The 12,571-nt window shown below is 32.4% G+C and overlaps 1 protein-coding gene across 2 annotated transcripts; it reads left to right on the forward strand.

The window, feature by feature from the left end:
- The first annotated feature begins 5,461 nt into the window (after window positions 1-5,461).
- On the forward strand, window positions 5,462-11,669 carry LOC133311401 (UDP-rhamnose/UDP-galactose transporter 1-like). 2 transcript variants are annotated; one of them, XM_061512449.1, is made up of 5 exons: window positions 5,462-6,032; window positions 6,364-6,548; window positions 10,111-10,311; window positions 10,768-10,929; window positions 11,041-11,669. In XM_061512449.1, the coding sequence occupies exons 1-5, from the start codon at window positions 5,903-5,905 to the stop codon at window positions 11,398-11,400; spliced, it is 1,038 nt and encodes a 345-aa protein (XP_061368433.1). In that variant the 5' UTR covers window positions 5,462-5,902; the 3' UTR covers window positions 11,401-11,669. The 2 variants fall into 2 exon arrangements, with proteins under 2 accessions (XP_061368433.1, XP_061368434.1); XM_061512450.1 differs by lacking the exon at window positions 10,111-10,311.
- Window positions 11,670-12,571: the final 902 nt, after the last annotated feature.

Here is a 12,571-nt window from a genome sequence, read left to right on the forward strand (position 1 = left end):
TATTATATATAATTATATAATTATTTATAATTTGGTCTGAGCTATAATTCGTAATTTGACTCTATGTAAAATTTAAAATATTTTTAGTGAAAGATTTGGGTAAGATGTATTAGATTATATGTCTAATTTTCATTCATATAAAAAAAATTATTTTTAATAAAATTAAAAAATATTTAATAAAACTATAATACTTCTTAGTGCTGGCATTTTAACCATTTTGTCCATGATTGAAAACTATCTACCAATCTGCCCCTCTTTAATCGACTAAGCCAAAAATTTAATCGACTAAATGATCGAATGAAGATTTAGTCGACTAAATCTTCAACTTAATCGACTAAATCTACCTCTTTATCAGAAGAACAACATTTTGTATGGGAGATTTAGTCGATTAAATAGGGAGATTTAGTCGATTAAATAGGGAGATTTAATCGACTAAATCTTCATTCGATCATTTAGTCAATTAAATTTTTGGCTTAGTCGATTAAAGAAGGACAAATTGGTAGATAGTTTTCAATCAGGGGCAAAATAGTTATTAAATAATTAATTAAGGACAAAATGGTTAAAAAACCTCTTAGTGCTGCTTGTTCATGTATTCTATATTTAATATAATTTAAATATATTATGATATGAATTAATTAAAATTAAAAAAATAAATACACATATAATTTATTAGTCCGAAATCAAATTGAAGCTCGGCTGGACCGATTATTATGGCACATTGGTGCTACTATTATGAGAGTAGCAGGGTTGATTATTTGCAGAGAATTCCTTATAATGAAATGAACTATGTTGATTAAATAGCCATCCCGACACGCAAAGTTATATGATGGTTAGAAAGTTAATGTGTGTTCTGTCGGCCCTTTTAAGTCTAATAAGTTGGGCTTAATAGCCGGTATTTAAAACTTTCTTGAGGATATTTTATGACGAGCTATGAAGGCTCGTCACATGAGATTGCCGTTATTTTTGTATTGCTGCTCATTGTATATTTATAGTCAGCGCAGCACATCTTGCAGCAGAAGCAAGACTTGACACAGGTGATACAACTCTAGTCTCCCATTCATCGTTATCTCTCCCATGCTTGGAGAATAATAATATAATATCTCCTCTTTAAATACCTCCTTCTCTTATTGAAGGGACATCATTATCTATTCTATTCATAAGTAACGCTAATAAATAAATTTCGGGTGGTTGGCTCGGTTCGTGAAAGTATGAGCTTATATGCTTAAAACTAGTTGTTGAAATCAAGCTTGAACTTATATAAAAGCTCGTTTAATAAAAAAACATCATGTTTCAATTCAAAAGCTCGGCCTTAAAGCCTTTCAAGTTGGCTTAGTATATTAAATTTTAATTTTATTTTATATTTTTTATACTACTTGTAATAGTCTCCTCTCTCTCAATTCATTTCACTCCATTTTATTAGTTAAACAAATTTTTTGAATGATTTTGTTATATATTATGTTGTTTGTATATACATTAAATTTATGAATATTTATGGAGTTACTTGTACTGTTAATTGTACATTTTGTTTGCATAAATTTTTGTTGTCTTATTTTTCTTAAACAAGCTAAACCAGGTTTTCATTTTTTATAAATAAGTCAGACCACGTACCGATAATTATATAATTATATAATTATATTCATAACAGGTAATATGTTTGATCAGGCTGTCACATTAAACACAAGCTTAACATTTTAAGATCAAAGCCTGACTCGGCTCGACACGTTAACACCCCTATCCATTCATGAGTTCTTATTGTGCAAAAATGTATAACCACTGTAGCCATTTACACACACCCCTTTTGAGATATAGCACCCAAAAAAACTCTAATAAAGTCTTGATCTTTATCATTGCTACTAAAAATCCCATTGATATACTTTATCCTTGAGGGATATATCTGTGATTCTGGCATACACAAATAGTTAAATGTGAAAATGCTATGATGTGCTCTATGTTAAGAAACATGAGCCTACATTTCGTTAAGTCAATCACTTCTGTTTAATCATCCCAAATGCTGGACCAAGTTGGGGAATGAATCACGAGGAAGGTTATATTTATAACCTATTTTCGTTTACAACATCTTATAATCATATCTTAACCGTTGATTTCTGTCAATCAACGGTTATTATTTTCGCAAATCAAATTCATTAATTAATTATTAATTCACAATAAATGATAGCGAAAATCAACAGTCAAGAGATGATTGTGAGAAGTTGTCAATAAAATAGGTTGTAAGTATAACCTAACCCTTATTTTATAATTTAAATTTAATCATAAACTTTGTCAGCTTTTTTTTCTTATCTGACACCATAAAATTTGATTGTTGTTTAAAATTTTCAATTTATCCTTTTAATATTTTTTTTTATATTTGAATTATAATAATCTTATTAACCGGTCGACACATGACATTATAATATAATTTTTATTATATATATATATATATATATATTTTACCCAATGTATGATCAACTGATAGTCGAAGACTAATTCTTTCGAGGCGAGAGATCACGTGAAGTGAGTAAATTTCTCCCAATAAAGCATTTTTCATACACACGATTAGATATCGAACTCATGTCAGCAAGTTTAAAGGACCCAACTATTTACCAACTGTACCGAGCTTAAGGTACCCACTTATATATTCTTTTGAGTGGAATAAAGTTGGGATAACGAATTATTCCTTTATTTCTCTTTTTATTTTATGAACAAAATTTTGTAACCTAATTAGGTGGGTACAAAAAAATTAGAGATTTATTTTGTTGCTTGATTGCTTTTAACTATACTATTAATACATTCGAATAAAATATAATTTGTTATCATTGAAAGTGATTCTGAAGTAGTAATCACGTGGCTCACCCAGAGAGAAGAGCCAGCCTGTGAGTCTCATATTGTGACTCGTATACGACAATGTATGGATAAAAATGTCAGTGAAGATAAATCACACATATAGAGAAGAGAATTATTGTGCAGATTGGCTCTCTAATCTCCCCTTTGAAAATCCAGATCAAAAAGGAGTATTGTTCTTTTTCAGACTCCCTTTGGAAATTTATTTACTGTATTTAGCTGATTTAAGTGGTTTGACTAGACATCGTTGTATTTATTCCTTTTAGCCTGTTTGGGGTCATACCCCATCTAGGATATATATATATATATAATCTGTTTCTATGTATTGTGTTTTCTGTTATTTTTTAACAAATCAAATACACCTGGAATTTATACTTCTAGAATAAAATTATTTTTTACATGATTGAATTTTTTTAAAATTTAAATTAAATTAAATTTTAAATATTTAATTTATGATAAAAAAATTTAAAAAATAATGATAAATTAATTATTCTTATTTTTAAGTCAACATTCAATTTAAGTATTTATTACATCAGGGGATAAAAAATTATTATTTAATTTTAAAATTTTAATAAAACTTTCCTAGTGCGAATTTTCAGGATGATCTCTTTTTCTTTTTACGCTCTGGACAAAATTTTATAACCCAATTCAGTGAGCAACAAAAAAATTTGAAATTTGTGTCGAGTTGCGTTTAATTATTATTATTTTTTTGTAAATAAAGAGGGGCTAGGCCCAGTTGCGTTTAATTATTCTCTTTGAACAATTGAGTAGATTCAGTAGAGTATAAATTTTATTATATGTTATGTTTTTCCTTTTGTTTTAACAAATCAAATACACCTTAAATTCATACTTATAGAATAAAGTAACGTGATTAGTTAATTAAATTTATTTTTTATACTTTTTAATTTTTAAAATTTAATTTAAATTTAATTTAAATTATAAATAATTTAAATTCACGTAAGTGTCAAAATAATTTTCAAAATTAATAGTTAATTACTTAATCTTGTTTTTTTAAATTTAAATTAATTTGGATAATATTATAAGGGAAAAACATATATCCTTTTAAAGGATATAAGTTTATATCCTTTTAGATCTTAACCGTTGATTTCCGTCCATCAACGGTTATAATCTATTAGGCCAAACTTAATGGGCCAAATTTATTATTAATTAATTAATAATTTTAATTCAATAAATTATAACCGTTGATGGACGAAAATCAACGTTTAAAATCTAAAAGAATATAAGTTTATATCTTTGAAAAATAGATGTTATTCCCTTATTATAAACTTAAATTATACAAACAATATATTTTCCTATAACTTGTTACAACTATTCAGTTATCTTTGAACAAAAGTCAAGTCAATAACTTTCATTAAATGTTCTTTGTAAGTTGTAATTGTTAATTTTATTTTGACTAAGAAAAATGTTACAAGAGGATGTAAGTAAATTCTCTCATTATTATATTAATAAGGGAGATTATAGTTATTATCTTTTTTTTTTATTGTCTCTTACTATCAAATTTTTACCATTGATTTTCATTAATCTAACGGTTATAATTTATTAAAAATTAATAATTAATTAATAAGTATGACCTAAGAAATTACAATAATTAGATTGACGAAAATTAACAGTTAAGATTTAATAGTAAAAGATAATAAGAAAAAGAGGCGGTAATTATAACCTCCCATTATATTAATAGAGATAATTTTATCTCCTACACACAATGTTATTAATCCCGGTCCGGTTAGGTTATCGAATCGGTCGAGGTACTGGGTCACTGGTTCAACCAGATGACCTGGTAAATATATGCAAATCTATAATTTATATTAAAAAAATCTATAAATATACTTAAATACATGTAAAAAAATTCCAATTTCAAATATTTTAATATGAAAAATAATAAATTACATATCATTGTCTAATAAAAGAGTAATCAAACATATAATATTTGTTATACTGATGTTTCAGTTTCAGTAAATGACATCTCTAATTATAAATCAAATCAAGATTCTCTGTGTATTGTATAACCAAGATAATACTAGTGTTGTAGGTACATAATCTATATAAGTTAAAAAGCTAGAAATCACTTAAATATTTCAAAAGAAAACAAATCATTTATGTTTGAGAGTTAAAAAAAGGAAGACATCAATTGATGAGAATAAATTAGTTTTTTTTTTTAAACCGGGTCAGGTCATCGTTTTTTACAAAAATCGGTCAGGTCTCATCGATTCTGTAACATGATTGGTCCAATATGAAAATCGGACCAGTTCACCGGTTGTTTGGTCGACCCGGCTGGATCGATCCGATTTTTATAACATTGCCTACACATGTATAAAAATATGTGAGACTCATATTTTTTTTACATAATCTCACGTGAGTCTTACATATTTTTATATGTACGTGATAATTTTATTTTTTATAACACGAGAAACATTTATTCCAAAAATTAATTAAAACTTTCTTAGTTCGAATATTCCATGTGGCTACATCCTGAATAAAATAATTTTTATTTTCTTTATATTTTTTTAACAGATTCAGTGAGGTGGAGGTGAAGACGCAAGAGGAACAGACAGACAAGACAAATAATAACGTGAAGGTAAGACTAAAGAGAAACAACGGGGAAGTGAAGTGTTTGTGTGGGAGGAGAGAATGCAGACAGAAGAAAGCTAGCTACACATGATGCCATCACCCTCACTATACTAAAACTCTCAAATCCCCAAAACACACAAAAACAAAAAAAACGTTTCTCCCTTCCACACTGTCGACGACGTAACCTCATTCAGATTCAACTTTCAAATTGAATTTGAATTCGAAAAGAAAAAAAGCGAATTTGCGTGTGTACTATACAGATAAAGATAAACCTGTCACTTTTTTCTTCTTTTCCTTTGTGAATCTGTTGTGACGGTATATCAATATCAATATTTATATACCGTTTTTTCTCCCTCAGATCTGGTCTCTGTATATTGTTCCTTTTCTCGTATATATACACATACACCACACACCACACACCACACAAGTTGAATTAACCGCAATTTGTTTTGGAACCCTACGAAAATTGAAGAAGATGGAGAGCGAAAAGAAATCGTCATCGATTTCTGATGTGGGAGCATGGGCTATGAACGTTGTTAGCTCCGTTGGAATTATCATGGCTAACAAACAGCTTATGTCCAACAATGGCTATTCTTTCACCTTCGGTTATTCTCTTCCTTTTAATCTAAATCCAATTTTTTTTTTTTTTTTAATGTTTGAATCTAAGATTAATAGATCTCTAACTTCTCCTCCTGCATTCTTTAGATTCTGTTAGATCTCTCAGCTTCCTGTAAATGTAGCTATTTATTTCGTTCTGGATCTAGTATTATCTTTAGCCAGATCCAAATTTTCAAACTGTTCTCTGATTTACTATTTTAAAAATGCATCTAGTTTATTTTGTTGCGGTTACAATCTGCTGTTGTTATTAAATGCAAGAATTTTTGTTCATGGTTACTTGTATTTTTTTATTTATTTAATTTTTTTTTTTTTTTGCAGCCACTACGTTAACTGGGTTCCACTTTGCTGTAACTGCTTTGGTGGGTCTTGTGTCAAATGCTACTGGTTATTCTGCGTCGAAGCATGTTCCTATGTGGGAGCTTCTTTGGTTCTCAGTGGTTGCCAATATGTCTATCACAGGGATGAACCTCAGCCTCATGCTTAACTCTGTTGGATTCTACCAAGTACGGTTTTCTGATGAGCATTTATGTCTATCGATCTCTTTCCTTCTCCTTTTTTTTTTTGCGTTTTTAGTTAATTGTTTCATCCTTCTGATTTTGGCGTGTATTCGCTTCCCTTTTAAACGTATATCTTTCTGTCAAATTCACACCCGGGTAATTATGTGTACCTAATCTACACTCATGTTATGTGCGCATCACAATGATTTGCATGTGTATGATTAATTGTATCGTGAATTAAGGAGCGCTAAATAGGAGAGGAAAGGAAGATAAAAGGAGGAGGGAAAAAATAGGAGGTAGGCTCTCGGTTAGAACATAAGTGAGGGTCAGGGATTCCAATTCCGTTTAGTTATGAGAGACAGAGAGGAAACATTCTTTGTAATTCTTCTATCTCTACCTACAGGATTTGATTCTGATCCTAAGGGAGAGACTATATCAATAAAATTCCGTTCCTCTATTAATTTTCTTGCAATCTTGAACCAGTTTCCATGAGCTGGTATCAGAGCTCTCAAGATTTGGGAGTTGTACAAGATTTGGTCAAGAAAGCATGGCAGAAATGGAGGAGTTGCAAAATGTTGGCTATAAGAAGTTTCCAAATGAGAGTAAGCAACCAGAGATTTTGCTACTCAATGGAAATCGTGCGTATGGTTGGGTGATCGTGGTGGTGCAACACTTTGATGCAAGGGAATTATTAGCATATGCTTGTTTTGCTATTAGTCCTTCAACCAAGGGAAGGCAATTGGAGGAGAGGTATTCTTCTGGACTGGACTATTGGGCCTCACATCTGGCCTAATATCCACTCTCTACTACAGTACTAAACATCACCATCCCAAAATATCTCCACTGTGATGTCAAATAATCACTTTTTGGTGTGGTTGCCCCACGTTCAAGACACACCTCATGCCTGCAGAGTAACCATCTTCCCGTAGACAATCTGGAAAATTCTCTTGTAAAACACATGTCCCCCACCATTGCAAGGGACTTTTCACCCGCTAATATGAAACTTGGGAGTCTCACCCCAAAAACTAATTTGTAAGGTAGGAAAGCCCAAAGTTCTTATAAACCCCACACCAGTACCTAGGGGTGTCAAAATGGGTTGACACGACACGAATTCGACACGACATGAATACATCAACATTAACACGACACGAATTTTTATTCGTGTCAAAATCTTCAACACTGACACGACACGATTTTTTTGCGGGTTGACACGACACGACACGAATAACACGCAAAATAGGGGTCAAAACGGTAATTGACAAAAAAATTTAAAAAAATGGATCGAAATTAAAAAAATAATAATAAAAAATTAAAAATAAAATAATTTAAAAAAATACAGGTCGACACGAACACGAATACATCAACACGAACACGACACGAATTTTTTACGTGTCATTTTTTCCAACACGACACTAATTTTTTTGCGGGTCAACCCGAACACGAATTTTCGTGTCGTGTCGCGGGTCGACCCGCGTGTCAAAACCTATATTGACACCCCTACCAGTACCTTATGTTTCCGATGTGGTACTCCAAGTCCGATACCTTGCAATTGGATCGTAATATCCCACCATGCTCTTCAGCCCTAGCGCACACGCGGCTTGGCTTGGTGCTAGTTTTTTTTTTACTAGCCCTTGGTGAACATTGCAATGCCATTGTCACCCGCCGTGCGCTTAATTGCAACTGAGAGACATAGTGAAAGCTCTGATACCAATTGATATGAATCAAAGATCAAGAATAGGGAGAAATTTGAGAATAACCAACAACTTGTATTAATTCACTCCAGCATTACAAACATCCATAATAGAATACATTTTGTTGTTCACAAATTGGAAAAGAAAGGGAAATTACAACCCCAAAACAGGAAAATAAATGACAGTAAATGGAGTTAACAATAAGGAAATAAACGATAGCTCAGGACTATTTGAGTAGCTCTGAATTCTCCCAAGTTCCAGCCTAGTCCCCGTCCCAGTGTGCTCTTCTCAATCATTTTCCCCTCTATTTAAGAAACCAGCCACTTGTGTCGTGTGTTTGGTGGTACTCCCTCCTCCATCGTGTGTAACAGAAAGGCCCATGTTCTGTATATTCCCTCCCAATGGTTTTGCTGCTGAGTCAGCATTTGAATTGTTGCTGATATTATTTTTTATACCGACATTGCCCCTAAACCTCTTTCTAGAATAAACCTTAAGGGGTGAAGATGTATCAACCCCCTGCTTGCTAAAACTGTGCTGCACTCTCCACTCACCCAGCTCTCTCCAGGCCTTCACAAACCACCCTCCTTCCGCTGTATACACCGCAAAAACATCCATCACCATCGCTTGACGGCATACTTCGAGCTCTGGTTCCTCCATTTCAGTACCTCTAAATTGGTTTATATAACAACTAACAAGCTTTTGTAACCGGGCTGCACATCTCCTTGTACCTTAGTTCGGATATACTACTGCAAAGATGAACCATGTGCTTCCTGACCCTGCTGCTGTTAGCCGTAAAAAAAGAGGATTTCAGTGAATTGGGAACTATATTTGAGTTTCAAGCAATGTGACCCTAGTGGGAGTTATTTTGATGTCCATGATACATCTTGGCCTTTCACCCTTGAGGACAAGATGAAACTTTTAGAGGGGATTATTGTTAGAAACCCCTAATTAGGAACACATATGCTAGAAGAAATAATGATGGACGCAAAGAGCCAAGTGGGCCAAGCTCTATTAGTTAGGCCTTGCTAGTTACAATTGTTAGAGTTAGTTAGTTGAATAAGGGAAGGAAAGGAAGTGTAAAAGGAGGAGGGAAAAATAGGAGAGGTAGGTTTTCAGTTAGAAGTTAGAACAGTAGGGCCGGGGATTCCAATTCCTTGGAGTTATGAGAGACAGGGAGGGAACTTTCCTTGAAATTCTTCTACCTCTACCTAGAAGACTTTATTCTGATCCTAAGGGAGAGTACATCAGTAAAGTTTAATTTCTTAAATTTCTTGCAATCTTAAACCAGTTTCCGTCAAGGTGCTGGTATATTTTAAATTTTGATATACCTTCCAGGTTGTTTAAAGAGCTACAATGAGAGATTTAAAGTCTATATTGTTTTCCATTTGATCGTCTGCAACTGTGATTGGTAATGTCAACCTTCGAAGTATTAGCACTTGAAAAGATACTTATTGTTATATCTAAGGAATACCATTGCAAGTTAAGTCCAAAAATTGATTCTAGTCTAAATTTTACATCCTGAAAAGAACTTCTGACAACTTATATAGGCATTGGATGTTAGCTAAGGCATTTTGTCAATGTATGCTCTCAGAAATACGTTTGCAAGCTTTAGCAAGACTACAATCCTTATTATCTTGTATTTTCAAATTGTGCTCAACTCTTCGTTTTAGAAATATTCGTTGTAGTTACTATTATATCTCATTTTTTAAATATTGAGATTTGCAGCACTCTCAAATTGTTCAGACTCTCCATTCACATGACTCAGCTTTTACCCCCCATGTGTTCTAACCTCTAAATGCACCTTCTCGTGTTTTAATTTTGAATTTTCATTCCCTCCATTTTTAAGGTTTTAATTTTATCATTGTATATGTGAACAGATATCAAAACTAAGCATGATTCCAGTGGTTTGTGTGATGGAGTGGATCCTTCACAACAAGCAATACTCAAAGGAAGTGAAAATGTCAGTCATGGTTGTGGTTATTGGTGTTGGTGTTTGCACTGTAACTGATGTGAAAGTTAACCTCAAAGGTTTCGTGTGTGCCTCTGTAGCAGTTTTATCAACATCTTTACAGCAAATTGTAAGTATCATTACCGTTTCTGCTCCACTGTGCAGGCAATATGGAGCTTATGTCAATTATTGTTGTGATTTCATTTTCTCATGTCATTTTATACATGACTGTTGTAGCCCAAGGCTCTGTAGCCAGGGTTAAGCCCGGACAATAGAAAAAGTGTCTCCAGCAGTGAAATTTATTTGTATCCTTGGTATATTATGAATTGGAGTAATTAAAGGTGAGTGCTAGATGGAATTTAAGCTGATGTAATATCGTAACTGGAAGCATCATTTTTGTTCTTTTGATCTTGTGTTTTGCCTGTGAGTGGTCGTGTTAGATCAGATAGATTTCATTGTTAAATAGGAGAGTTGAGAACATACTTTCTATTACAAAGGCACTTTTTGTGTTATATGCTGGTAATTATGCTATTTGTGGGATTGATTCTTTTTTGTACCTGATTATTCTTTCCCTTTGTTGTGACAGTCAATTGGTTCTCTTCAAAAGAAATATTCAATTGGATCTTTTGAATTGCTGAGTAAGACTGCACCTATTCAAGCTCTCTCTCTTCTTACTCTTGGTCCATTTATTGATTACTACCTTAGTGGCAAATTGATAACCAACTATAAGATGTCTTCTGGTGTCATCGTAAGTGATCATCCTTTTCCCCTGTTGGATCTAGTTTGTTTCTCTCTGTATTTGTCTTTAATTATACAGAGTGTTGGATGGTTTAATTAATGTCTTCGCAAATCCCTGCAGTTTTTCATTCTTGTTTCATGCTCGCTAGCTGTATTTTGCAATGTGAGCCAGTACCTCTGCATTGGGCGCTTCTCAGCTGTTTCCTTCCAGGTTTTAGGCCACATGAAAACAGTATGTGTTCTGACATTGGGGTGGCTGCTATTCGATTCAGAGCTAACTTTCAAGAATATCATGGGAATGATTCTCGCAGTTGTTGGCATGATAATTTATAGTTGGGCTGTGGAGGTTGAAAAGCAATCAAATGCCAAGATCGCTCATCATGCGAAAAACAGCCTAACAGAAGAAGAAATTAGACTGCTCAAGGTTGGAATAGAAAACAGTGCTTTGATGGATGTTGAACTTGGTGAGGCTAAAGTTTAGATTCACTCGCAGATGGTAAAATTTGACGAGAAAGGATAAAGTCAATTTTTATTTGTATTATTCAATTTGATTTGTTCCTTTTATCTAGTTTTCTGGCAGTAAAACTTGGTGTCTATCTGCTTACGCTAGCACTCATCCATTTTAGAAAATGGGTTCCCGTTCTGCCCTCCATTATCAATGTTTTTTATTTTTTTTCTTGTTTTATTTATGTTATTTATTTAGCTTGCCTGTAGATGATTGCAAGATGAGAACAAAAGCAATATCAGTATCCTGCCATAATTTTTTTCCACTTTCTTTTTAATTTTCGTTATACGAATTTTAGTGCTCAATCTTTGATTAAATGCCTTTGTTAATATATGAATTTAGGTCTGCTTCGTTCGGATACGTTATCTGTGGAAACATTAATCTTCAATTTTTGGGTTCATATTCAATCGTGCGGTATTTGATTTAGATTTTACACATCTTTAAAATTCATATCTCTTCACATTTAGATTATGTGGCAAATTAGAATCTAGTTCTCTAAGAAATGACGTGGGACTAATTATAATACGGTGGTAAATTTTTTGCATATAGTAGGTCATTAAGTCTGGAATTATTATTTGATTATTTTTAGGGTTTTTTGTTGTTTGATAACGAAAAATTTAGGGTCAAGGATGATTGTTTCATTCTTAAGTGAGGATATGATCCTAGAGTCAATGAGTGTTCACAATAAACTTATATATAACACATCAGCGGACTTACAAGATATCTACCTCAATTAACTTTGTTGACACATTATGTATTTATCAATTGTATCAGTTATTGTTGGCTTTAGAGTTTAATTTTGATAATATGTAAAGGGAAAACATTTTCTCTTTTTAAAGGAAAATTTTTTTCTCCTACTAATGACTCATAACGTAGGTGGGGTTCACAAAATAGTCGAGAGCGAAAATAATTCAAAGTAGGACTCACTTATGCTATGAGTCACTAGTAGGCGAAAAATTTTCTCCTTTAAAAGGAGAAAATGTTTTCCCATATGTAAATATAGAATTTTATTATGTTGTATAATATGTCAAAGTCATTAATTTAAATGGTATAGAAACACGATTGGATGCAACAATAAACTTTATAGTTTTTACAATATATCAAATTAAATTCTCTTTTTTATTCTATTGCTTTGATGTAATTGAAT

Source organism: Gastrolobium bilobum, unplaced genomic scaffold (genome assembly GCF_033153095.1).
Source record: "Gastrolobium bilobum isolate Gb01-03AN ecotype WA unplaced genomic scaffold, APGP_CSIRO_Gbil_v1 utg6009, whole genome shotgun sequence".
Lineage (NCBI taxonomy): Eukaryota > Viridiplantae > Streptophyta > Magnoliopsida > Fabales > Fabaceae > Gastrolobium > Gastrolobium bilobum.

Excerpts from the sequence above, each read along its gene's own strand:
- LOC133311401 (XM_061512449.1), top strand. The coding sequence starts at position 5,903 with ATGGAGAGCGAAAAGAAATCGTCATCGATTTCTGATGTGGGAGCATGG. Across the intron at positions 6,549-10,110 it reads ACTCTGTTGGATTCTACCAA|ATATCAAAACTAAGCATGAT; the intron begins GTACGGTTTTCT and ends ATATGTGAACAG. Across the intron at positions 10,312-10,767 it reads CAACATCTTTACAGCAAATT|TCAATTGGTTCTCTTCAAAA; the intron begins GTAAGTATCATT and ends TTGTTGTGACAG.